General features: G+C 38.7%; 2 protein-coding genes across 2 annotated transcripts in view; one reads left to right on the top strand and one right to left on the bottom strand.

The window, feature by feature from the left end:
• Window positions 1-4,547: 4,547 nt before the first annotated feature.
• LOC309402909 (RING finger protein 151-like) lies at window positions 4,548-10,228 on the bottom strand (the record flags this gene model as incomplete). Its single annotated transcript, XM_081996877.1, has 5 exons — window positions 4,548-4,784; window positions 5,374-5,494; window positions 6,705-6,867; window positions 8,670-8,809; window positions 10,023-10,228. The coding sequence occupies 5 exons, from the start codon at window positions 10,226-10,228 to the stop codon at window positions 4,548-4,550; spliced, it is 867 nt and encodes a 288-aa protein (XP_081853003.1).
• An 8,882-nt stretch (window positions 10,229-19,110) lies between these two features.
• Window positions 19,111-25,952, top strand: part of RAD54B (RAD54 homolog B) — a gene marked incomplete at its 3' end in the record, with an annotated part of 60,381 nt that continues 53,539 nt past the window's right edge. Inside the window, exons 1-2 of the mRNA XM_081996882.1 lie at window positions 19,111-19,260; window positions 19,947-20,121. Of these exons, the coding sequence (XP_081853008.1) occupies window positions 19,123-19,260; window positions 19,947-20,121 (313 nt within the window). The 5' untranslated portion in view covers window positions 19,111-19,122. The remainder of the gene's footprint in view (window positions 19,261-19,946; window positions 20,122-25,952) is intronic.

Genomic DNA, 25,952 nt, shown 5'->3' on the forward strand with positions numbered 1-25,952 from the left:
ATGGTATAGATCCTTTATTAGCTCAGCTTTTATACAAAGTGTACTTCAAAGTGATACAAATAGTGTTTCTGTTTCTTTTACAGCCTAGAGATAAAAGATCTGTTAAGCACTGCTTCATCCTTCTTGCGTATATAAAGGTAGAAAATGTAAAGAGATTGGCAGTGAACCATAATGCTGGAAGACAGTTCAACGTTTATTTGTTAACAGAAAGTTGCATAGAATTGTAGGTCTTTATAAAAAGGCATCTGTCTATGTGGTAAAATCTCCCTGACCTACCAAACTTCATCCGGCAAGCAGTACGGGAGAAAGGCAAGGCTAGTACTGCTCCTTTCAAATACTATCCAGCGCTTCCCAGTAAAATGGCTGTAGAAAAGCACCGTGCCAGAAACATCCAAGAGGACAGCACAGGGAAAATTTAATTTACAAGGCTACCCATTTCTATAACTCGTAGGAACTGTTTGCCACCCAGGACCTAGTAATACATTAAGCTTCTTAAGAACACCTAAGAACATTTGAGGTAAAACCACTTTTGGACAGTCAAAATACTTCACTATATTAGGTATTTTGCTCAACTATGCAATTCCATTCCCTTCCATGCTGACAAGAAAGGCTTGTATATGTGTGCTACTAAATTAATTTATTTCATATGAGACTGTTAATCTAGTACTAGAATTGATACTAACTAAAAACTGCCACTTTGATTAGACAGTCCAGCAAAATCCCTCCTTGCCACTCCCGCACCCAACTGAGATGCATGGTTCTCAGTTCTCATCTAAACCTACGGGATGTTCTCCCCAAAATTACTGTTCCCATTCCAAATAAAGTAATCTGAGCAGCAATGGTCCACGCTGGCCATGACCACCGACAATTTTTTGCTTTGGGAAGAGTGCAGGAGAACAGGGAGTGCAGCTTTAATGCTGAAGGAAACAGAGGAAACAATATTTTGTCTTGAATTTGACCTCTCAAGTGAAGAAGTCCCTTGAAGGAACTAGTTTACATGTACTGGTAACTGGCCTCTTGGGTGTCCAGAATAAATATGTAAACATTGATTTTCTTTCAAAGACAAACTTACCACTTGCTTTTAAACGTTAATTTCTTTAAATACATCCTTCCTGTTACTTACTTTCACTCAATCTAATGTAGGATAAGGATTTGCTCAACTCCTTGTAATACCTTTTAGTCTCACGTACTTTACTTAACAGCTTGCTCTCTCTGGGTTTTGTTGGTGAATCTCCCAGGTTTGGTACTATTACATTTTGTACCCACTTACTTGTGGCTAAAGACTTAATCTCCTTTTAATTCTAATGCTGTGTTAATTGTAGCAGTTTACACCAGTAAACTAAGCTGGTGGCACAGGCTGGTGCAGCTGCATCATTGCTCTTGGGCTGCAGGAAGACAGTCGGACCACACTTACTCTTTCTCTCCACTCTCCCGGCTCCACAGTCTTTGCTCGCCCTTTTCTAGCTGAAAAGTTCTATTACAAGCAACTAAAAATATGATAGTTACTTGCACGGTTACCGGTCCACCCGAGTAACAGTTCAACTTGCTCTCAGCACAGTTCCACCTGTGAGGAACTGGAACTGATTAAAGTGTGATTTAGTATGAGAATACTGATACCAGTAATTCAGTGCTGGAGGTCTCCCGTAATGCACTTCTAGCAGTGTCATATAATCCTAAGATTATAGGATCATGACTAGGTCATGACTAGGGAAGTAGCATTTCCAAGTGAACAACTCCTCTTACACCAAGTCTACTACACTATTTGGACCCTTAGTTTTTATAAAAAGGATTAACAGGCTATTTGAAAGAAAAAAAATTCCTTGCTCCTGCCAGCTGCTATTAAAAGCTGTGTAATACATGAGACTGGAAAAGCTAACACTAGCTAAAATACTAACATGATGGGCTATTTAATTTCAGCATAGTTAATTATAAGACAGGTAAAACGATGACCGTATTAGCAGAGGAAAATCTTAAGTGCAGAACAGTTATCAACACTGAGGAATGGGATTAAGAGAGTAACTGGAGGGATCTGATGCTATTAGCTAGTATGTGCCCATCTGAAATACCTCTGCAAGCGCTGCTCTGCTGCTAAACCCAAGCTGCCAGGTCATTCCAGCAGCAGGTGGGCCCAAAGTGTTGCCACATTTTAACATGGGAAGTTCAGAGTCTCCAGAGCTGGCAACTAGGAACTACACAGATCACGTAGCAGAAAGTCCATCCTTACCACCCACGAAATGTTTTTCTCACGCAGTTTCATGTCTGTCACTTAGGGGCCTGACAGCAGACCAAACACTAAGTAAATATTAAATTTTTATTTATTTCCTGTACTAGAAGGAATTTAGTCATAAATAAGTGGGTGAAATTCCTAAAATAAAGAAATGCAGAGACCTCATTATGGTGAAAGCACAGAGCTAATAACTCGTTTTTCTCTGTGGTCAGAGGAGAAAAGCTTGGGTGATCATTACTACCCTCCAACTTTGGAAAGATGAACTAGCTCATCTGAGTTCTATAGGATTTGGAAATAATTTTCTTCTTTCACGTTAAGCAAAGTAGATAAAGTTACATCACAGAACCACAAGGTTACAGTACACAGAAAAGCACTGATTGATTCTAATAGCACGAAACCTGGTGTTGCCAAGAAGGTTCAAAGTTAGTGTGAATGCTGAAATAGTCATACAGACCACAGACACTAACAGTTCGCTTATTTAGAACACGAGGTAATAAAAGCATTCTTACTTTCAACCTACAGCTTTAATACACACACTGATATATTTGAATTGACCACCGAATGCTTACAGTGAATGAAGGCCTTCCCAAATTATAGCTACTGTTTCAGATCGTTAAATATGGCTGCTTAAGAGATGTGCTATGTCATGAGTTGGTGAGACTGCTGTAGTAACCTAAATACTGCCAGTGATTGTTAATTTAACCTAGAAGATAAGGACTGAAAACAAGTAAATATTTGGACTTATGAATGTTTTCTTTCAGAAAAAACCCAACTTTTACAGAACAGTTATATCTGTCCGTTTTTAAATGCACAAGACCTGAATATGTGCACATCTGCATCAGTGGTACTAAAGAAACAGCATGTTAGAAGGGATTTATTAATGACTGAAATTAAGACAGCTCTGACTGCAAGTCTTCATAATGTAGTGTATACGCTAAAGAAGGTTGCTGCCTCTCTCTTTGGTCAGGCCGTTTGCCATAAAAGCGCTGCTCTGAGTGACAGCAAGACATGCACAGTAATGTATTTGCTTTCTAAACTATAAAATTAGCTTATTCAGATTGTTGCACCTCTGCACATTTTCCTGAAAGTTCAAAACTGATTTAGCACGTTCAGTAAGCAGGAAGCCAGGTTCTCCTCTAGTTACTCCGCTGAAGAGCTGCAACAAACAGAATATGGCTTAATTATAGCACTGAAAACAACATGAACAGGCTGAGTGAGAAGTTTAGAGAAAACCCTTTGAACTGTACAGATTTCTCATGCAGTCCTTACAGATAAATGCCCCCTTGATGCAGTATTTGTGGGTCTGTTAAAAAACGCTAGCTCTTACATAGCTGTAAACTTGAGTACTAATAAAGATGTCCGAAGTCCAAATGACTGTGCAAATATTTGTCCGTTGTGGATATTAATGTTCAAATAGCCTTAAACCTGCTGAAAAAAAATTAAGGATACTCAAGGTATTTATATATGCTTTAAAGATATTGCGTACTGAACGGGCTGGTCTTAAGCTTAAAGGACCCTGTAGAAATAGTCGATACTTTCACATAGAAAAGCTTCAAATTTTTAAATAAAATGCAGATCCCCTCCCTCAAACTCCCAAGTTAATTCATGCATCTATTTAAAAGGTTTTAGATGACTCTATTATCTTGGGCTTTGGTATTAGTCTCTTAAGTGTGTATCAGCCTGGGAAATTAGAGAAGCTCTAAAGTAAGTCTCAACCTCACCTGAAGCCGTTACATAGCTGTAGAATGACAATTTAAAATGCTTTCTTTCCACCTTTGAAATAGACCTTCTACAGACTATAAACAAACAAAATCTATTAACTTCTATTACTGACTTACTAACTCTATTACTGACTTTTCCCAAAATTAAGTACATCCCAAATGTCATTACTGATGATTACATTTTCCTTCTGTTTCAAGTATAAGCATAAACCACACTTAAATGCACTATAATGGACCAGGAAGGAAACAACCTTTAAATATCTTTGACCTTAAAAGGCTCTAGGCTTTCAGGCTTGAAAGACTCCTGTACATGATGCACTGAAGAGATAATAAACCAAGTCTCCTTCCCCCTTTTTATAAAAACATTAGATAAAAATGTATTTGTCAATTATTGGTTTTCAATGCCCAGTGTTCCCTAAAAGAAAATTCCCCCATTTGTTTTTATGCCCCCAAGAGGAAATTAGGAAGTAATCTAGATTTAAAAAGAAAGCAAGTAAATCATACATGATATACAGTTTACCAATCATTCATAGAAAGTAGGAAAGTTTGCCAGATGGTCACAGAAATGAGAAAAAAATGCTTTTTGAGCTTACTTCTCTTTAGATAACTGTAACTTCCCTAGGTTTTCTTTTTACACTCTCCAGTCGTGCTAGAGGGCGGAAATTTGTTGACTTCCTACTTTCTTCTGTAGTAGTTAATCGACAGTCCTTCTGCAGCCCCCTCAGCAGCTCCATTAATTCCCGTTTTTCCAGCTCTGCCTGCTCCAGCTCTTGACGGTGCTGTCTCTCTGCAGCCATCAGAGAGCGTACATCTGACATCATTCGTGACATCTGACTCTGCAAGAAACAAACTCTTTTCTAATGATGGTGGTATGAAGTTGAATTGGCCATGCATGTAGGGTGATGGATTATAAAGAATAAGCAACACTAAAATAATTTTTTGATAGCAGAACAAATATAACCTATTTGAGACACAATCCAGCATTTACCTACTGAGATGGTCTTGTTTCAAAGATTCCAATACAGTTTTCCTAAAAGTGCAAAAAGTTTCTTATAAAGTCTAATAAGAAACAGTAGATTTATCCAGTTACTGCTTAAATTTTGTATTTCAAGACCCCAAACAGAATAAGGTTTTGGTTATGTTCAGATACATTCTTCAAGGATTCAACATCAAATCCAGTAAAAATAAAAATGTAAACAATAAAGCACATCCATTGCTTTGGGCTTTAAAAATCATTGTTCTGTGATGTTTCCTGTTCTGCTTCCCATACTTAATGGAATTCTCATCTGTATCAGGCTATATTAAAATAAGTCTCTTATTTATAAGAGACTTACTGATAAAATAAGAGACTATTACTGTGAAAAGCAAAAAGCTAGACTATTAGGGGAGAAGAAAAAACAAAGAAAATAAAATGATCATAATTACCTTTAGTTCTTCAATTTCATTTTGCAGAATACTCTCTTTTTGGACCATATGCCTTCTCTGTGAATCTAACCTTGACTCCATCTCATGTTTTGCCTCCTCCACTCTGCATATCATTTCTGACCTAAAAAGTTTATTTCACCTTGTTAGGTCTCATAGGCATGGACAAAAATTATTTGAAAATTCCAGAAAGACTTCTTGCAGCCAAACAGCCCAATCAGATTCCCATCATGCTCTACAGGACACCTCTCTAAAGGCATGATAATACTATTTATTAATTTAAATAGAACTGGCATAAAAAAGTGCATTGTGCCTGGGGCACTGAAGTGACCACAGACAGCCTATACAGGGGACAACTGTATCATATTCTTGAAATAATTCTGTGAACTCAAGATCAGTGATTTACTGCCTTTTACTTATAGTATGTGCTTACTTAGTATTACTAAGCACAGGCAGTCAAGATAAAAAGTGTGAATACTACAGTATTGCTAAACATGTCACCTTGTCAGTGTTATGGCGGACACTAAATGATAGTATGCAGTAAATTATTATAACCTAATCACTCACACAGATTCACAGCTAAAACCTAGCTGTTACTACATTTGCATTTTCAGTTCAGAAACTAGGTAGCAGAATCCCTTGTGTCTCAGTGCGTTTAAAATAGATTTAAGCCTGACTTCACAGAAAGGTTCAACACCACAAGACTCAAACAGTGAGCTGAAAGATAGAAATAAGAAGGAGCATGGAAAAAAACAGCCCAACTGGAACAGCATGGAAAGGGAAAGCTATAGAAACGTATATAGGAGTAAAAAGAGGATGCCGGTAAGAAAAGTCATATTCATCAACTGTTGTTAATCTGGCAGGATTTTAATAAAAATTGAAAATTAGATCATCAGTGTTTTAATCTACCAGTCTGTACCTGACAAAATAATTAGAGATTTTTATCTTTGGGATTTTTAAAAATACCCAAACAACTAAACACAATTATTAAATAATGTGACTTTGGGTCTATGTCAGGCCAATGGATAAATGAAATTGCCCACTTCATTCTCTTGTTAGGTATTTTGCCATTTTATAGTCAGCTTGCAGTTCAACTGCAAGCATCGGTATTTTAGGATTTATGATAACTTGGACAAAAAAAAAAATCAAAAAAGTCAAACCAGCAAGAATTTAAAGTCTGTCCTGACACATAATAATACTCTGGCCCATTAGGATCAAGTAATTAACAGACTATTTAACACATACCGGAATGCAGTCCTAATATTTGAAGTGCTTTTATGCAGTGATTTTAGGCCCAGACTAATACAAACGTCAAAGAAACAGAAGATTTGTACCGAAGTAGTTCTAGCTCGGTTCTTAGCTCTGCTACACAATTATGCTGTGTGTCTTCTGCAGTGAGAATGGTGTACCCACAACCATTGGGGCATTCACGGCTCCGATATTCACACACTGCCAGGTGACCATCTAAGTTGCGTCGTTCAATCTGAACTGTGCAACCTGAACAGGGAACAGTAAAGTAAGCCTGTCATTTACAACTAAAAAAAGCATTTTAATTAATGCCAAACAAAACCACTCAAGCAAACAAGCTACAGTATCTTGAGCAAGGCAACTGTCAATCTGTTAAAGCAATGAAAAAAAGTGATTTCTTTAGAGTACGAAATGTGATAGTTAACACATACTAGTAATAAAACACTCTTAAAAAGCTGTATTAATATATTTATCCATTAACTGAAAATACATATTAAAAAGTAGATATTTTCTGTGAAGTCTTCTGCCACTGGTCTGGCATTAAAGCAACTTCAGTAATGACAACACTAATGCCAAGCTAAAACTCTAGCGTCTTGTCTGCACTTCCACCACAGACTGCAATGACTGAAATTGAAGAGGAATGCACATGTGAAAAAAAACTTGCCCATTATATATCAAATTTAGAAAAAAGGTCCAAGGACATGTAGCAAAACTGGGTGAGATGGAATGTAACCTTGTTTTCCTGAACATTGGTTGGGCCTGTGTATAACATACTAGGCCACATAAACAAGAATATTTATTTACGAACATTTAATATCTGATGTGAAAATAGCAGCTTTCCCACAGAAATTCTGGGATAAAAACTTTACAAGTCTGTAGTGTAAAATGTGCAGGACCAAAAATGAACACTATATAAATTATTGATACATTTAACATGCTAAACTTTGAAGCATGTAGTCTTTATTTCTAATCTTTGGGTCACTGATGTAATATATATACTATAGTTCCTTCCATTTCATTTGAAGATAAAATAGATGCAGGAAAACTGAAACAATGGAGCAATGAAACTTGCCAACAAACCATACAGAAAATTACAAACGACAGCCCTCTAGAAGTGCTTTACTAATAAATATAAAGATTTGTAATGGGAGGTACTCAAAATACGCTCTGATGTACTCTTGAGGAAGAGTTCAAGAGACGCAAGAGCCCTCACAGCCTGTGCACCAGACATGAGAGATAAGGTGTGCTAAATCTATAAATGCTACTGTTTTTGTAGAAAGTAAACCAGGTGAATCTGAAGCATCTGCAGGAGTCATTTACTGCTGAGAAAAATTATAACTTCTAGTGGAACAAACCTAGCACTGTTATCTTCTTATAATTAATTACAATGGCAGACTTGACTATGCCCTTAGCATCATTAGTTAGAAACTAACTTTGTCTAGGAACATAGGACATTTTGAATAAAATTGAGAAATTTTAGCAGGCTGTTTCTTTTTAGCAGTATGTTTCTTCCTCAGGAAGTGTATATTTGTTTTAAACAAAGACTTTAACATGAACACACCAATTCTAACCAGAATTTAACTTAAAACAAGTCTCATTTTCAAGATACTTTTTTGTTAAAACCATGAGACTGTGAGCGGCTGCACATGCACCAGGGAACCGTCTGTTTTATGAAGAAATTGCGAGCCATAAGTGTTCTGGAGGTGATATTACATTGATTCAAATATCAAAATGATCAGTCAAAACTGAAAGACAAACTCATAACTTGATAGAAAACAAAAGAAACATGCTACTGTATTTTCATAAATTTGAAGTCCACTATTCTCTGTCATTTTGGTTAGTTCTTGGATAAGAAATTGTTGCTAATGTTCATGATTGCTGTAAATAGGTAACAAATTTTGTTCAAAAAGACTGCTGTAAAGAGTAGATCATGCTAAAGTTTTGAATTTCTGTTTGGAAATAACAGCCATTATTGCTGTTCTGTTGACAGAAAGATGATACACACACGTTTTCTGAATAGAAAGAATTCAACTTCTTTGAATGTTACTCACCGGCATTGGAGCAAGGTATCTGACTGTATTCACACTCCCTTTCATGCCTGTCTATAGACTCCAGAGAACAAACCATTTCACAGCCATGCTCTCTGTTTTTGCAATGTAGCTGAAGACGGTTTAAATCATTTTTCATATATCTATGTGCAAAAAAAATTAATTTGTTCTTAAATCTGGGAACATTACTGAAAAATTTGTATTTTCAACTTTTGGGAAAAGAAAGTAAGATTCTAATCTCCATTAGGAAAAATTTTGAGTAATGAGTTTAATTTTTTTTTTTTAGAATTCAAGTGACCGTATTGGAAAAGAACAGGCTTAAAAGAAACGATGTTTCTGGAAAATTCAGTCTCCAAAATTAAATGTGCAAATGAAGTCTTTACTTTTTTGAGCAAGTTTTTCACTAAATCAGCAGATACGACCAATGACAAACACTATGACTACTTCTCCATTATTTAAGTTTTTTGTTTCTAAACATGCCAAACCAAACTGACTACAGTAAGTACAGACAAAAAAATCCATAAATTAAACTCTAGGGTTCTGTCTACACTATACTTCAACTTTACAGACAGTAAAATCTCATTACTGGCAAAAATACTGGGAGTACTAATGGAGTTAATTTAACATCTGTGGCTGAAGGCTTTAAAGACAACTGTTAATCTGAGCAAGATTAGACAATGCAGGGGTTAAACAGCAAGCAGCATCTACTGATGAAACTCTGTGCTGGGAATGGAATGGAATGGAACAGAATAGAGTGGAATATAGTTGGAAAGGACCTACAATGATCATCTAGTCCAACTGCCTGACCAATTACAGAAGACACTTGTGAAAACAGCCTGCTTTACATGACAAGGTGGCTCAAGATAGATATTCTTATGGCTAAAGACCTTTTTAAAAAAGGATTTGAAGGCAAGAAGTTTGGTTTATATCTATAGGAGTTACTCATTACAAACCCCACTAGAGTATCTAGGTCAGACTGAAAAGAAAAAAAAAAGATATACAGCGTTTAGGGACTGTTGTCAGGAGTTGCTTTGCCTGCTTTCCCTAAAAAAATATGGGAAAGTTTTGGTGCTGTAGAAGACATTCAGAATAATATCCAGACAGAAATCTAGAATCAGCATTCAAGATATAAAAAGGTGGAGAACAAACTAAGTGTTCTTTACATTTTGAAATCTTAATACCTTGAAAGTTAGTTATAATAAACAGAAAATGCTAATGCTTTCGTGCAAGCAATCGGTTTCTGCTATAGGCATATTGGATAAACACAATTTGAGTGAAAGTAAATGACAAGATATGAAGCTATGCAAGCAAAGTTGAGAAATCCTAAATTCAATGTACAGCAAGATTATTGTATACCTGTAGAGAGGTCGTAGTAAAGATACATCAATCATTTGTCTGTCTTCAGGGCAGTTACTGTGATGAACAAGCCATCCATGTATACAAGCAGTACAGAAAGCGTGTTCACAAGGAGCCTGTAATGGATCTTCTAACACATCACGGCAAATGGAGCATAATAGCCCTTCATTAACATAGCCAACGAAACGGTCAATATCATAACCCATGCTCTCCACGCACTTTCAACCTATTAAAATAACACAGAGAAATAAAGCAGTCTTTGTCCTGAATCTTGATGGCTAGATTGACAAAAATACCTAGAAACAATTCTGGAAATACGGAGAACTTAACGTGAATAAAGAACTTCACAGGTGAGAATGCAAAGGCTTACGTACTTTGGAGACTTTAAGATTTAGTATAATTTGAGGACTGTATTGCTGGATGTCATAATCCCAATTTTGTATCAAGATTCTCTGAAATCTGAAAGAAAAGGCAGATCAGCTGCTCTTGTTCTGAACTCTGTTATTGCACATAGTTCTAGAAGCCACTGTGAAACATATAGTTTCTATTTATTTGAATTCTACCTAAAGCAGAAACATCACAGAAGTTCAAATGCAAATGTTTGCTTTCTGTTTTAATGCCTTTTATATAATGCCTAACAAACTTATAAAACAGGGTCCTTACAGCAATAGCTGTGGTACTTTCAGCCAGCAGATTTTGTATTTATGAACTGCATATCACTTAATGTGTTGCTTTCATACTGAAAAAAAAAAAAAGGGCTAAGATTCTCTATTCATTGTAGACTTCTATTCCAGAGGGAACAGCATTAAATCTCCACATGCCTAGAGAATTACTTTATATTCAGGAAGATAAAGAAGCCAAAACTGCAGCTAACCCTGAAATCATGAGGAGCTACTGTCTTCTCCTACAATGGTCTATTTTTTAAAACTGGGTAGCCTTTAAATGGATTTGGAAGCTTTGTGAAGAACTAACAGGCAATCTCCCTTCATCAAAATCCTACCACAAAAAGCCTGGTAGAATCTGGTAAGACTCCACAGAACTCACTGTGTTGTAGGCTTCACATTTGTCCTTAACATACTAACTTACTTTTGTAACTCCACTGAGAGTCATGAAAGAGGTTTTCATTAGTTATGAGGTTTTCTAAATAAAACAGAAAAGGAAGATATCTTACTTTTTTAGATTTTACTACCTATATAAGTAGTTTGTCCAAATACTTCAGAAAGTTTTCTGATCAGTAAGACATGTACACCTTCCTTCCTTCAGTTTATCTTCATTGCTTTATTATGCCTATGAGAAAAATTAGAAAGAAAAAGGCTCAGTAGTGTTTCCTAAGTTACCGAGTCCGATGTCTAATCAGCCAGCTGCTGAATAGATGCTGTCCTAATAGCTCATTAAAAAAAAGCTTTCCAAAGCAAGCCACTGTAAAGCCTACAATTCAACATAATTCAACAGATTTGACTAGACTGGAGGGGGGGAAATCATCAATCTTTCTTTCAATTATAACTGATGCAGATACTTATCACAAAACTGAACACACTGCTGTCATTTAATTTGGAAGCCTTACAGTTTTGTTTGTAAGATTGAAGACAACAGAATTCAATATTATCAAAGAATTTTTTCTTCGATAAAATTCGAAAAAAGAACTGCTACTTTGCAACAGAATTCTGGTAAAATTATATTCCTTAAAAAGATGGAAGTTTCTTATCTAACCTGTTTTTACCTGGGCATTATATGCAGTTTGCTTTTAAAACGAAACTATTACAGTCAAGTTCATTGTATTGACAAGTGACATTACTCTGATGTGTAGCAAAACTAAGGTCACTCAAAAAAATAAAAAGGATGTAATCACTTAAATCCTGTAAACTGTTATCTAGCAATTGCAATATGACATTCAACGAGAATCTCAACCTGAATTTGAACTGTGTAAGAACAATAAGGATCTCTAAGGACTAATGTCAAATTTTGCTCTAAAGGGAAAAAAGAACTTTGCAATTCCTCTTCATGAATACAATATAAATCTGGAATTTAGAAGATCTTATATATCTGAGTATGAAAGCATATCTTCACTGATTATGAAAAGTGCCTGTGTTAAAAGGGTATTTGCCAAGATTAAAGTTAATAAAACATGTAATGAAAGCATATATAACACAAGCAGGCACGCATATTACCCCAGTACTGAAAATTCATCTGTTACATGGTTTCCATATTGTGTTTTGTTTCTACTGACAAATTTATCGCACAGACAACACAATGGCTTGCAGAGATGCCTGAACTAGCTTCAGATTAGCTGGGACACCTACTAGCCGGGTGACTTAGTGACAGTATTGCCAGAGCAGCAGGGAGTGCAATCTACATAGACTCCTGACAAGGTCCCAGGCAGATTTCAGACTGCATTTGGCTCTGTGCTTCTGTGACTACGTTGACATTGACAACACAGGGCAACTAAATTTGCAGGTATCTGGGATACGCTATTCCTTTGGCCACAACACGGACGTTCTATGTCTAAGAAGAGTCTGCTCAAGAAAATACCATATTATGAAGATGATAAACAATTTTTTTTTGCACTGTTGTTTCCTCGTATGTTTTTACAGATCTCCTGCAAAAATAGGAAATTCAGTACGTAGCTAGTTCAGCGTGAACAAAATGAGCACTATGTTTGCACAAAGCTGTGACTATAAGGACAGCAAGGATCACAATGGGAAGTTAAAAAATGGAGAACAATGCTAATTATGAGTAGCAGGATGTGAAGTCAAGTACTAGTTCCCAATACTGATAAAAGCATTGAAACATGTAGTATGTTTATGCTGGAGGACTGTTAAACAGCATATATATTCTATAATTTGAATTATGATTTGGCTTGGTGGATCCCAGAGGATTCAGCTGTTAGAAAACTTTCATAGAGAGATAAGCTACATCAAGAAAACAGCGAGTATTTTTGCTGCCTTAGGGTTTCTGCTCTAATGGAATTGCAGCTGCTGTAAGCTACATTTTACACAGATGTTGCTGATTCCCTGAGCACTAAGTCTTCAAGACACTCTGGCATATTTTAGCAAGTTTGAAGTCTATCACAATGCAGGAAAGAGTATTTTTATTGAGTGGGAAACAAAAACTTTGTTTGTGCTTAACAGAAAAAGGAAGGGCAACATATATATGCTTTTTTTATATATATATATATAAAGCCCCAACCAAAACCAGAGTTCAAATGGAGAGTGGATGGGAACTTTGAGGCAAAAAATACAATCAGGGGTGTTTCTGCTGAGAACTTCAGTGTTTTCAAGACTGATGTTGGCACACCACCATCCCACACAGTGTCAGAATCCTTGTAGCTTTGAGTCTGAGATACAGGACAACAGCTGTCACTGAAGTCCCAGACCTCTTCCAGGAGAAATTTCCTGACCTGAAGAAACAGAGATGTTTTACCTTCTGCCAACTTCAAGAGACGCACTTTAGTCAACAGATAAGCAGACAGAGACCATTAGATGAATACCATGCACTCTAGCAGTATAGGTCACTTTACTCAGTACTTCCATCACAAAAAAATGTAATTTTCAACTTCTGCTCTTCCCCAGAAACTTCTCTCTTCTTGACTCGGCCTCAAAACCTCTTCTTTAATTCCTATTACAATTCATTGATTGTCACACTCCTTTTTGTGTTTGGACCTAAAAACTACATTATTTATCATTGCCTTCCCACACTCCACTAACACTTCCAAACCTTGCCTTGTCTTTGGTTTCTCTGGTCCAGAATTTTGCCCATCACCTGGCCATTACCAGCGACACTGTCCACAAGGATATCTGGAATTTGTGAGTGCCAAATCTGAAAAGCAGAAAACCCACAAACTATTACATGCTATCTGCTTTCCGTTGTTTCACATGTATTTCATTTGTCCCCATAGTTTTTGACAAGCAAAAATCGTCAGATTTCACAGATATTAAGTCATTTTTTAGTAGCTGTCATCCCACCTTGTTTGCCAGGCAGATGCACACCTAAAACCAGCCTTGAACTATGTACTGCACTGCCTTCAGAGATTTTGTATGGATGTAATAGCAGGGAGAATACACATGGGATGTAGTTCCCAACGACATAATCACACAGCTTACTAAAGTTCTGGCACTAATCAAAGCTATTCCACTGTAAAAATCAGGACACTGAGATCAGATTACTGACTTAAATTTTTTCATCTACAATAGTTTCTGATTTTTAAAAACTGGTTTTTTTTCCATGTGACAAAACAAAGCATAACTGTTTGAAGGGCTGGAGTGAATCACAACAGAACTACAGATGTGTATCACTACGACAGCATTTTTAGAAGAGCGTGTGTCCGAAAGAACACGCAACCTACGCAGGGCTCAGAGATGAGATGACATTAAAACATGATATTGCTTCAGCTTCTATTTTCACAAAGATACACTGTGCTTTAAATCCTGCTATATAGAAGCAGCGTTTTAGGGTGTCTTATGCCACTCTGCCACAGTCACTGTAAGCCACTTCAAGCCAGCATCAATGCCCAAAGAGGCAGACTCACCCCTTCAACTGTGACAGTACAAGCTGTTTCTATAGCCACTTATGTATGATACTGGGTAACTGACCCATTTTAAGACTGAACTTGGGGGGGAAGGGGAAGCTTTAACTTTGACAGTTGTCCTACAGTAGCCCAAGCCAAACTATCCACTCATTAATGCCCTCCTACCCTCCCTCTACTTCCTCCCTTAAATCAGGTAGAACGTTTAATTTGGCCTTTTCCTGAGCAGGCTTAAACAACCAACCCCACAGAAAACTACTCACTGATTTGCTAGACTACATTTTCTTGTAGATGGCTCAGCAAAAGCTCCAATGACTGTGGAAGCAGGGCATGACAGGGGATGAGAAACCACAGCCAGGGCAGAAAGGAAAGACAGCAGCTGTGTCTGTGGTTAAGGCTGCTATAGAGCTACTCCCTCAGCTTGGCTCTCCAGACTGGTACACTGTGGAGTATCACGAACATTCATGGAAGAGAAAGGAAATGGAAGAGGATTAAGAATGAATGGGTAGCAATACCAGCTTATTCTGATGTGAAAACCGGACTTAACCAACAAAAGCTTCTATAATAACCAGTACAAGATATACAATTAATTTAAGGCCTATGCCTGTACCAGGAAATATCCAACTTGCTGTCCTGCTGCAAAACCTACTCAAAACAGAGCGACAAAAGAGCTGCATCTCACAGACCACCTTTTAGGCTTTGAAGGGCTGGGCTCTGCTGCACAGAGGCAAGACCAAGGACAGAAGAGCGCTCCTCAGAGGCTCTGGTGGGGATGGGGTCCCTCTGAAGCACCGCCAGGAGGAAGGCCTCTAGGTCATGCCTGGGTAGGCTCTTCAGGAATGGGTAACGACCTTGGTCACAGCGACCAAAACTGGCCTGAAAGCACCTGGAGCAGCAACGTAACGTCAGGCAACCGCACCCAAGCGGACTGAAACAACTCACAGACAATGAGCTTCATCTCGATGCTCACTAACAAACAGCTGGCCAAGCGACCACCAGCCCGGCACAGGGGCTGGTCCAAGCGCCAGGCCTGCCGGCGGCGCGTAACCCCAGGCAAACGCTAAGGCCTCCGCGCGACGCCTCCTCCCACCCCGCGGCCCAGCTCGGCCCAGCTCCGCGCAGCTATCCCCGCTTCGGCCCCGCTGACCCTCGCAGCACGCCTGCCTTCAGCCCGCGGGCTGCCCTCACAGCGGCCGCAGCCAGCCAGCCAGCCAGCCAGCCAGCCAGCCACTCACTCACTCACTCACTCACTCACCCCGCCCGCCGCCGCCGCCGCCACCTCAACCCGCCGCCGCCCGCTGTCGCGAAATCGAGGTTACTTTTGCGGCCGCTCTCACTTGACGGCTGCGCGTCACGCCGCAGGGAACATGGCCTGTCCGTCATGCTGTGTGCGGCGCAAAGGCTTCGCGCATGCGCTGCTCCCAATAGCGACAAGCGCCGAGCGCCGCCGCACGCGTCAGCACTACGCACGCGCAACTTCAGTGTTTCCTAGGCGGAAGGGCTTGGGCATGCGCACTTGACGTAGTCCCGCGCTCGGCCCCGGCGCATGCGCGCTTAGCGGGAAGCGCGCCGCTCTGTGGGCGGTGCTGCGCAGGGCGCATGCGCACACGGCCAGCGGGCTGACGGGAGCCGGCGGCGGGACAATTGAGTGCTGAGTCGGCGGCTGGGCTGGCGGCTGAGGTACGGCTGGGGGCGGGCGGCCGCCGGCGGGTCACCGGGCAGGAGGGCTGCTGGCCTCTCCTGGCGGGGGCGGCGGGAGGAGGAGCCGGCTGGACGCTCCCAACCCCTGTACTTGCCCGCAGGGAGACACCCCCTCCACGCACGCCACCCCGCGGCCCTTACCGGGCGGCTGCGGCGGGATGGGCTGGGTAATAGCAATTTGAACAGCATTGCTTTCTGGGCCTGTTTCAAGTCCTTATAGTTGCTACTCATTTGAAGGGATTTTTCACTAACATTGATATTCAAGGCTATTCACTCGCTGCCTGTAGTTTAATTGAGAAAAAGTTAATCCTGTGTCGCGTCTTTGTAATTGCCTATAAAAACCATTTAACCTCGTCATCTATGCCGGGAATGTCTCTTCAAATGTTCAAGAGAGCAGCTTGTTAAGTTTGTGCCAAGATGAGTAATGTCACTGCCTTTAATAGGACTCCATGTTGAGTCGAATGTGTAAAATTTGGGAGTGTTCTTTGTGGATGTATTGCATTTTAATGCAGCTGTTAAGATGTCTTTAAGGAGAAAAATACTACCGAATTCAGTGGTGCAAACCCAGATGCATTCATGAGACGTTTTAGGCTGTGGTTTCATGGTATGCTTAATTTGGTCAAGCTAGGTTGCTAATAAAAGGCAGGAGCAGTGCTTTTGTCGTTACCTCCAGCTGTTTCCCTGTAACCATGCCTAATGGTATGGCAAGTACAGGGTGATTCAATGTATTGGTGGCTGTCTCAAAGGAAGGGATGTATTTACTTGTCAGTTGATTTAGCTGTAATGTGGAACTGTTCCTTGCTCTTGCTACACCTACCATCTAAAAGATCTAGCAGCAATCATTCATTGCACATCCATCATTTGTTGCACATCCATAATGGCTGTTTTTCTTCATAGTACTGTAAAGATAAATAAAAACTTTTTTTGCATTTTCTATTTTTGTTGTATTTTGAAGACACAGAAAGAGAGAGATGTATTGCTGGAAGCAATGTTAGATTTTTAAAAAGACAAACCTCTAGTGGTGTTTGTAGTTGCAAGTAGGTACCACTGGTAATAGTCTTACATGTTCTTAAATTTAGTGGGAGTGAAGTTACTGAGGATCATATCTTTACATTTCTTACTAATTTGCAAATCTCTTAATGAGTCTGGTTTTGTTGTTCAAGACCAAATGACAGTGCAAAGTCCAAATGGATTTGGAAACAGAAACAGCTTAATCACAGATACACGCAATTTATGAATTGCACAACTCCCCTATTCCATGGGAGACATGACAAGGTCTAGAAGTGAAGTGGGCAGCGTCAATGCAGCAGTTCAGCCGTGCTATGCATAGGCCACATGTAGAGTTGTGGGATGTCCTGGGTTGTCTTCCCTAGTGTCACTGTGCATTATAGCATTGGGTAGAGAACCTGTTCAAACTCACATGGCACCTGAAGCTGGCTGTGGTCAGTGCTGGTACTCGCACTCTGCTTCTCTGAAAGGTTGTTGGCACCTTTTCAGCTTTCACAGTGACTATCAGTTGTTTACACTACAGGTACTGCTTTTATAATAACCAAGCTACTCCTTTATTGCATAGGCCTAACTTATGTGAACTGTTGATACAGCCACAGACTTCTTTGCTTGTATTTTTAATAACAGCCACAATGGAAATGACAGCAGTTCAGGCCAATTTGCCATTAAGGTTTATGTATAGTAAACAGCATCTTATATATGCTAATTGTGCAGATATGAAGGAGACAGAAGTACTCATGTTAGCATCTGCATGTTTACAAAGTATTTTGACAGTACTCTGTTACTACTGTGCAAATCTTGGAAGGAAAGGTTGTTGTGCCCTAGCAAGCCACTGGAGTGCACAGTAGCATCAGAAAAGTGCAGAAAACACACTGGCTGTTGCAACAGGATGCAAACATGCTTTCAAGGTGGTAGAGAGGTAGAGAAGATTGTGTCTGCAATCTGTATTATGGTTTATTTTTACCCAATATTTGGGGGGATCAATTAAAATAAACAGTCCATGTACGAGTGGAGAATTAAACCAAAATATGTTCCATAAATTGCTGAACCATGCTTGTCTTCATCATTCCAGCTGCTGGGTTATTCTATTGGCATTTTCATTTTGTTTCTACTACTTTGAAGTGTAACTATAACTTGTTATTCTAGTGGTTGCAAGTATGCTCTGTCATATTAACATTGGTGTGTGTTTGGTTTTGTCCTGAGGTTGTTTAGGAAAATAATGGTCTTATATTTTGAGGGAAAAATCTATAATACATTCCTTCCACTGTTCGAGTGGACACAGCATGGAGTGATAATTTCCACTGTAATTTTGAGATAATTTTCAGCTGAATTCTAATCTCATTATAATGAATCTGAATGACCAGTATAATTGACTGTTTAATGCAAAATACTGCTCCCAGATATGAAACCTACCTTCAACAGTCGTTGTTCATTTATGCACTAATAATGGGCTTTTCAAAATTGTTTCAAGTGTTTAGAATAGTTAGTTCTGTTTCAAATTCTCTTTCTTTTTACAAACTGGTTCAAGTTTGTTAAGCAGTCCTTCACTGTGCATCTCCAGAGCATTTCTTGCTATTGAGAACTGCATTATTGGCTTTTCAAATGAAAAAGGCAATGTTCAACTGCAGAATTTGCTGTAGTCAATCCTCCTTAGTACTTAATGCATTGCAAGATACTACTTTCTCTTAAGCTTTATTATGCTTGTGAATTAAGATAGTTATTTCAAAATCTTTTGCTATCTTTTGTCTTAAAATAGTGCTTATATTGTTATCTATGGATATATTTTTATATTTAAAACCTATTCTGACTGCAGTTGTCTTTATCTGCTTCCTTCCTTCCTCTCCATCCTCCAGACCAGTACAACTAAATATGAGGCGATCAGCAGCTCCAAGTCAAGTGCTAGGAAATGTAGCCAAAAAGCCAAGGTTTATACCACCAGGAAAAAGTATTACAGTTTCTCACAAGAACGAAACTAAGGAGATGGACCAAGAAATGAAATTAGAGAAGGTAAACTGAACAGTGCTCTAAAAAGTATATTTGTTTGTACAGTATTACTACTAAAAGATAGCATCTGAGCTCACCACAAACTGTTTAAATAATCTGTTCAGAATACATTTTGATACCTTTGCTCTTACTACATTTGATGTTGCTTCTCACGTAGGTTTCTCTCACTCTGTGAAGTGGATGCAGAGAAATGTTTTCTAAGTAAATAAAAGTAATCAGTATTAAGCCCAAATACAATTCTCAGTGTAGCTGAGGTATGGATTGCATCTTGGTGTGGGCTTTGTTGGATTCAAATGTTTGAAATGCTTGGGCAAAAGCAGTTAAAAACCACGATACTTAGTAATGAAATGTCAGTACATTGAGTTGCAGTTTTGCTGCAAGGAACTTTCTCTGAAACCTTTAATATCAACCAAAAAAAGCAACACAATTTTTATTGATTTTTATCTACAGAAGGCTTCTATCAAATTAAATTCATAAACTACTTGCACAGGTGGTGTTTGGTATTGTATGCATGCGCTTTTTATTGTGAACACTGGGATGCATATATTTGTGTAGGGACGTATATATTTACATAGATAGTTTGATAATGAGGGTTAGTATCTATTAAGATCCCTTCTCATTGCTCTTTTCTCCATTTCTTTTTAACTGCATGAAGGAAATGCTATTGTGAACTTGTTTCTCTTTTGCAGATAGATGAGAAAGAGGGAAATGCTTCATTGCTTTCTGAAATACATGGCCAGAATCAAAATGCAAATTTTACACAGTTTGTGGAGTCAACTGGAAAAGTAAAGACTACAAAAGCATGTTTCAGTGTTAGTAAGTGTAGCAAGGTGAAAATGAAAACACTAAATACGCCCAAAGCTGGTAAGATGCTCTTTCTTATTTACTGCCATATATCATAAGAGAATTTTAAAGCTTATGAATGATATGCTACTTACTAAACTTCTATGAAATACTAATAGAAGGGTCATGCAATGGTGGCATTATTTGGTGTTCTACTGGGCAGAGAGTGAAAGAAATAAAATTAAATGATTTTTTTAAATAGAAAAGGAAAAAAAAGTTGATGTTCTAGAGGCCAGGTGGTAGTGCTGCTATTCAGGTGTGTGTCTTCCAGAAGGGTACTATAGTCAAGTCACTCTAATCCAGAGCAATATCAAGATGAGAGTTGGGATACCCTAAGTAGTGGAAAAGTATTGTAATTTGGAGACCTTGTTGCCCTCATGCAGAGAATTCTAACTGTTCTGAGTGGATTCATGCTTTTCAGAATTCATGAGGGTTTCTCCTCTTCTGTGCAAGATCTGAGCTGTTTTCTTCAGTGTCTCCAGTGCGCACTCAAGGTTCAAACATGGGCTGCTAACTCTAGTGTAGAATCATAGCAGGACTGGCTCTGTTCATTCATGTGTGTGCATTTACTCATTTGTTATCTCTGGTAATGAATATTACTCTGAATAGCTAGGTAGTAAGCACTGCAAAGATACTGAAGTGTCTGAACTGCAGCAAATGCACTTTGATGGACCCAAACAACTCTGTGGGGTTCAGTGTCTTCATTTCCCACTCTTTCTGTGCCCTGACCACAGATACAGCACAGGGACGTTCTGCGTTGTGTGAATGCAGGTGTACGACCTCCGGAGCTGAGTGCACTTTGAAAGCATTGCACTTGAATGGGGTTACTAACATTGCTGGTTGAAAATCACTCCTCTTGGAGCCTGCTCAGGCATTTCAACATGTCTTACAGTTAATTCACTGTTGTTTCCTCATAATTAATTACACTGATAACGATCTTTGTTTTAGGGCTCATCTAATTGATAATACTTTGTGTAATAAGTGGGGTTTTAAAAGAGCATTTTATGACTGCTTTTATCACCTTGATTCCATAATGGTTGGAATTAGAATTCAGAAGGCTTTAACAAAGTTATATTTAATTTTGTTTGTGATAAGAGCTGCTAAATCTGGAAACCTCGTAGAAGCAATAGCTTCTAGCTCTATAGCTTGCCATAGCTCTGTGTCCCAAGGTCCAGCCAATACTGAGGCTGAGCATATATTCTCAACAGGCACACATATGTACAATACATATATACATATACACATGGCTGGTGACACAGGTCAACACGGAGAACACAGCACTCGGGCAAACACAAGCAGCACCAGTGGACACATCCTGTTCCCCTCTCTGGCTGATCTGGGTGAAAGACTGTTTATGGAAAATAAATGAATACACATATGTCTAATATAGATATATGCACACAGAGAATATAGACTATGCAGGCACGTGGGCATGTGAACCACAAAGGCCCACAGCTCCTAGTCCAGTTGCTGGTACTCAGACCTGTGCTCCCACAGGTCAAAACACACTTTGGATCCCTCCAGTAACTGGCTTTAGATACTTGGTCTGCTTACTGATGGGCTCCTGGATCCACTGGTCTCCCAGCTGCCTTGTCCACAAGGGATGCGTACATACAGACATGTCTCTCTGCTAGCTAGACTTACCAGTAGCCAACACCCAGGATGTCCTGGTCTCTCCAGTAACTCACTTGGACTTCCTGGTCCCTCCAGTAGCGAACTCTCAGACTCTGTGGTCTCTCCAGTATCTGTCCCAGACTCACGGCTGCTCCAATACTTGGCTCCCAAGCCGCCTATATGACTTGCCAGCTTGTCCAGCTTGGTGTTTGGTAGCAATCACTGACACATATGCCCAGGCAGTATGCATGGGAACCCATGGCCTCTCCACTTGCTGGCACATTAGGTACCTGGGACCCATGATCTGTGTGTGGTCCAGCTCCAGCTGCTGGAAGGTACACTTACATACACACTTAATGCATGCAGAATTGAGTCCCTTCACCCAGGAAAATATCAAAAAACAGAAATGTAGTTTAATAAGAAGATGGGACACACTGTGGCAATAGGGTTCAGTGCATTGCTGGACAAGCATACTGACCAGTCACCTGTTTAAAGGTGGCTGCTTTTTTCCTTTTATTTTCTTGTGCTTGTTCCTCCCTGAATCACCTTCCTTTGTCCCTTTTGCTTGTCCTTGGGTTTTTTTTTCCTTCAAAAATCTTATTATAAGCCTTGTGCAATCTCCAGATGCCCTTTCTAGCATCTTACAAATTCCAGGCCCCAGTAGGCAGCAACCCTCTTCATTCTCTAAGGTGCTCTAGAGAGCACTTCCCATTGACTCTTCTTGTTGGGTTTCACACCCAGAAAATGGGGGTTGATCAGTTCCCTGTAACAGCCCTGAGAGGATGCTGCCATTATCATGTTATGTAACCCAGAGTATATGCACTCTGTTTGGCAGAGCTAATGTGGGAACATTCAGCCTCCTTGTATGTCTTGACTCCTTCTGGTCTTATAGCTTTTGTGTTTATCTGCTGCATGGTGTAACTTCCCATTCTTCTGATTATGCTCATACTTGCAGAAAATTTTCAGTGTCTATGGGACAAGCTGATTGAGTGGTCGTGCTTCCTTGTAGGTACATCTGCAAAAATTTGCGTCTGCTGGTTCTGTCTAGCAGCATACTCGAAAGGTAACTAGTTCATTTATTCCCAAAATGATCTGGGAAATCAGCAGTCTTCCCAACAAAAAATGTGAAGTGGATAAGATACTAAATGCTTTTTCAGTATCATGAATTCTGGGTGCAGCTGGTATGAGTTCTCTGTGATGACTTTAGAAAAATAACCAAAAAGTTGTGGAGTGAGACTGGGTGAGCTGTTTCTGTTGATGTTGTGCTGCTACCTTTCTGAGTGACTGACCAAGCCATTTTGTGCCAAAGCCTTTCTATCTCTGTAGAATGGGGCTAACCCTGCAAGTCTTTGTAAAGCTACGATGAAATGTGGTATAAAATAAAGATATCTAATGTCCGTGTTGGTTATGGTCATCGGGTTCACTGGTGATGCAAGCACTGTGCTGTGAAAACAATCCTGCATCCAGGTTCTGTTAAATCTGAAGTAATTTCTTAATCACTTAGATTTTCCAAGATAGCTTCTGCCCTTCACATCACTTTTGTCTGCTATTCATTACAGCTATTCAATGTAGCAATTACGTAGATTGTGTAAACCATAACCTCCTTCATAGTGTGAAATAAAATTGTTTTGTCAAAGCTGGTTTTGGTATGACATTTGGAAGTAATGGAAACCAGTTGTGAAAGTCAGAGTCAGCTTGGGTTTTTTATTATTATTAATATTGTAATGGAGTTATATCTGACTGACAATCTCTGCAGCCAAAGAAGACTTCTCTGTTAAAGGGTCATTAAAATAATTTAAGTATTGAAAAAGTCTGTGTGTATGCATTATTTTGGTTTATTGTCTTCATATCATTTAATGCAGATGATAAACTGTTTGTTACCTTTTTATCATGCTCAAAGCTGCTGTGTTTGGGTTTCCAGTGCAGCAGTGGAATGTGTAAATAAATACTCCAGTTTCCACTGAAATTCCTGTGAAACACCTGTGGGCCACTGGACAACTGCACTGTTCATAAAGCTAATCTTTCTGAAACCCAGCCCTGAAAATGCTGCACATTCTTTAAAAAAAACTTGTTATCTGACACATGGTGTCCATTTCCTGGAGTAGACAAGTAAGGATTTAATTAGATAGCATCAGTCTAAAAATTACAGCATATCTGGCTTAAAAAAAAAAGACTTGCTTTTCTAGGCTTCTTTTCAAAATGAACTTTTTTCCTGAAGTTTGACTAGTAAAAGTAAAGTCTGACTCTGAAATTTTGTGAGATGACAGATTTCTAAAGATGTTTTACTAAGATTGTAGCAATTGTTGTTGAGTGAAACCTGTCTATGTGTTGTAATTTTAAGACAGTTTGAACTGTAAGATATTGAACATGCTGGTCAGCAGGCAGTTTACTAATTGTTATTAGAGTTGTAAATACTGGAAAATGATGTTTTTCCATAAATACATATCTTTGTAGGAAAATGAACTTTACTGCTTTATCAATGAGTGTTTGCTTGTTTTTAAGAGGCAAAGAGCACAGCAATCTCTTTGGTACCTTTGTTTTGTATTCAGAATATAGTACTTGTTGACACTGACAACGGATATGGAGGTAATTTATTTGACGTTGTCATTAGAGCTTCTTCTCACATGTCTCCAGAGAATTCTGTCAGATAAGTCTGCATTCTCTTTAAAAAGAAAAAGTTACTTTAACACTCCTACACTATTTAACAGTAATTGAAAACAAAATCATAAATGTGTTTGGAAGGATATTATTGCCGTTCTTAAAGTGCTTGGTTTCTACTTGTCCTCATTAATTCTGAGGACCTATAAGCAAAACAAAAAAATACAAATAATGTGAATTTGAAGAACCAATGGACAGGCAGATCTCTGAAATACACTTAGTATCTCCTCGGTGTTGCTAGTAAGCGGGATTGGCCAGAACTGAGGTTTTTGCCTACACTGCCTTCTTCAACCTAACTTTTTAAATGTATATTTTTTTATTTATATAAAAAATACATAATGAATTTAATTTATGTGTATTATCTGAGCTAGCAGCTTGCTTTCTGTTGGTATTTTTAATCTAGGAGAATGCTGCTCTGTTTTTTCCTTTGGGTTTACTACATTGTGTGTCGAAATGAATAGCTCTTTCACCTGCATACTTAGACACAACATTCTACTTGGACTGAGAATTTATTGTCTGAACCTGATGTAGGTGAACAGAATAGCTGGATGTACTCTTCTGTTACAGCTCACCTCCTGTTTGGTTTTTGGTTTGAGAGTACTTTGTTGTTCATCCATCACTAACATCTGTTAATGTGTCTTCCAAGAGGAACTTTGTCAGAAGTCATACTCGAATACTATATTTGATCTAGAAATGAAAACAGATTGTAACTGTATTCCATAACAGGGTTAATGTGTTCGCCCTATGTCTCTTGACAGATGTTTCTGATGTTTTTGATGCCTGTGATATTAACTGCATTTATTATTTGCATATAGTTTTGAATATATTTTCTCTGTCTTCTCTGGAACGTTAATGTTTTACTGAGTACATTGGTCTATAAGGTTTAGACTCTTTGCTCATTTAAGTCAGTTTTATTTTCATAATCGGAATGTTTGTTGGCTCCTTCAGCTTTCTAGAACGTTGTTATAGGTTAGTCTGATACCTCTCTGTCACTGGATATGCATAAAAACCCTCTTAAGCAATTAATTTGAATATTATAAGAGAAAATCCACTTTTCATTCAGTTACGACAGCAGCAATCAATTGCCTATCACTTTTAATCAGATTAAAAAAATGTTATTTTCGGGTTTTGTCATCTTGTCCGATTTCAGTCTAACTGCCCACTTTTGGTTTCTAAGTAATACAAATAAAAACATTAAGGCCTGACATCTCATAATGAAACATATTATTGCTAGAATTACTTGGATATCTGCAAAAGCAGAAGTATTAATTGTAATTTCTGTTGTTACATTCATTTCTATTATTGTACTTCACAGATTGAACTGGAAAAGATATTCTAGTCAGGAGTATTTTTACTGTCTGTCTATTTTAGTGGTGGAGCTGCAGTTCAGCAGGCTCTTCAAATGTTTTTATAAACAGGTGGTAAAGCAGTTAAGTCGTTGGGTAAAAGATACTGCATAAACATCTGCAGCTTTTAATAATTACCAAGTACACCTTAGTGCAGCTAAGGTGTTACCAGATGCCTGAGCGCAAATAATTTATTACTGCACTGTTTGCAAGTTAGATTTTACAAGTTTGTAA

Source organism: Phaethon aethereus (genome assembly GCF_964289735.1).
Source record: "Phaethon aethereus genome assembly, chromosome: 2".
In the NCBI taxonomy this organism is placed as follows: domain Eukaryota; kingdom Metazoa; phylum Chordata; class Aves; order Phaethontiformes; family Phaethontidae; genus Phaethon; species Phaethon aethereus.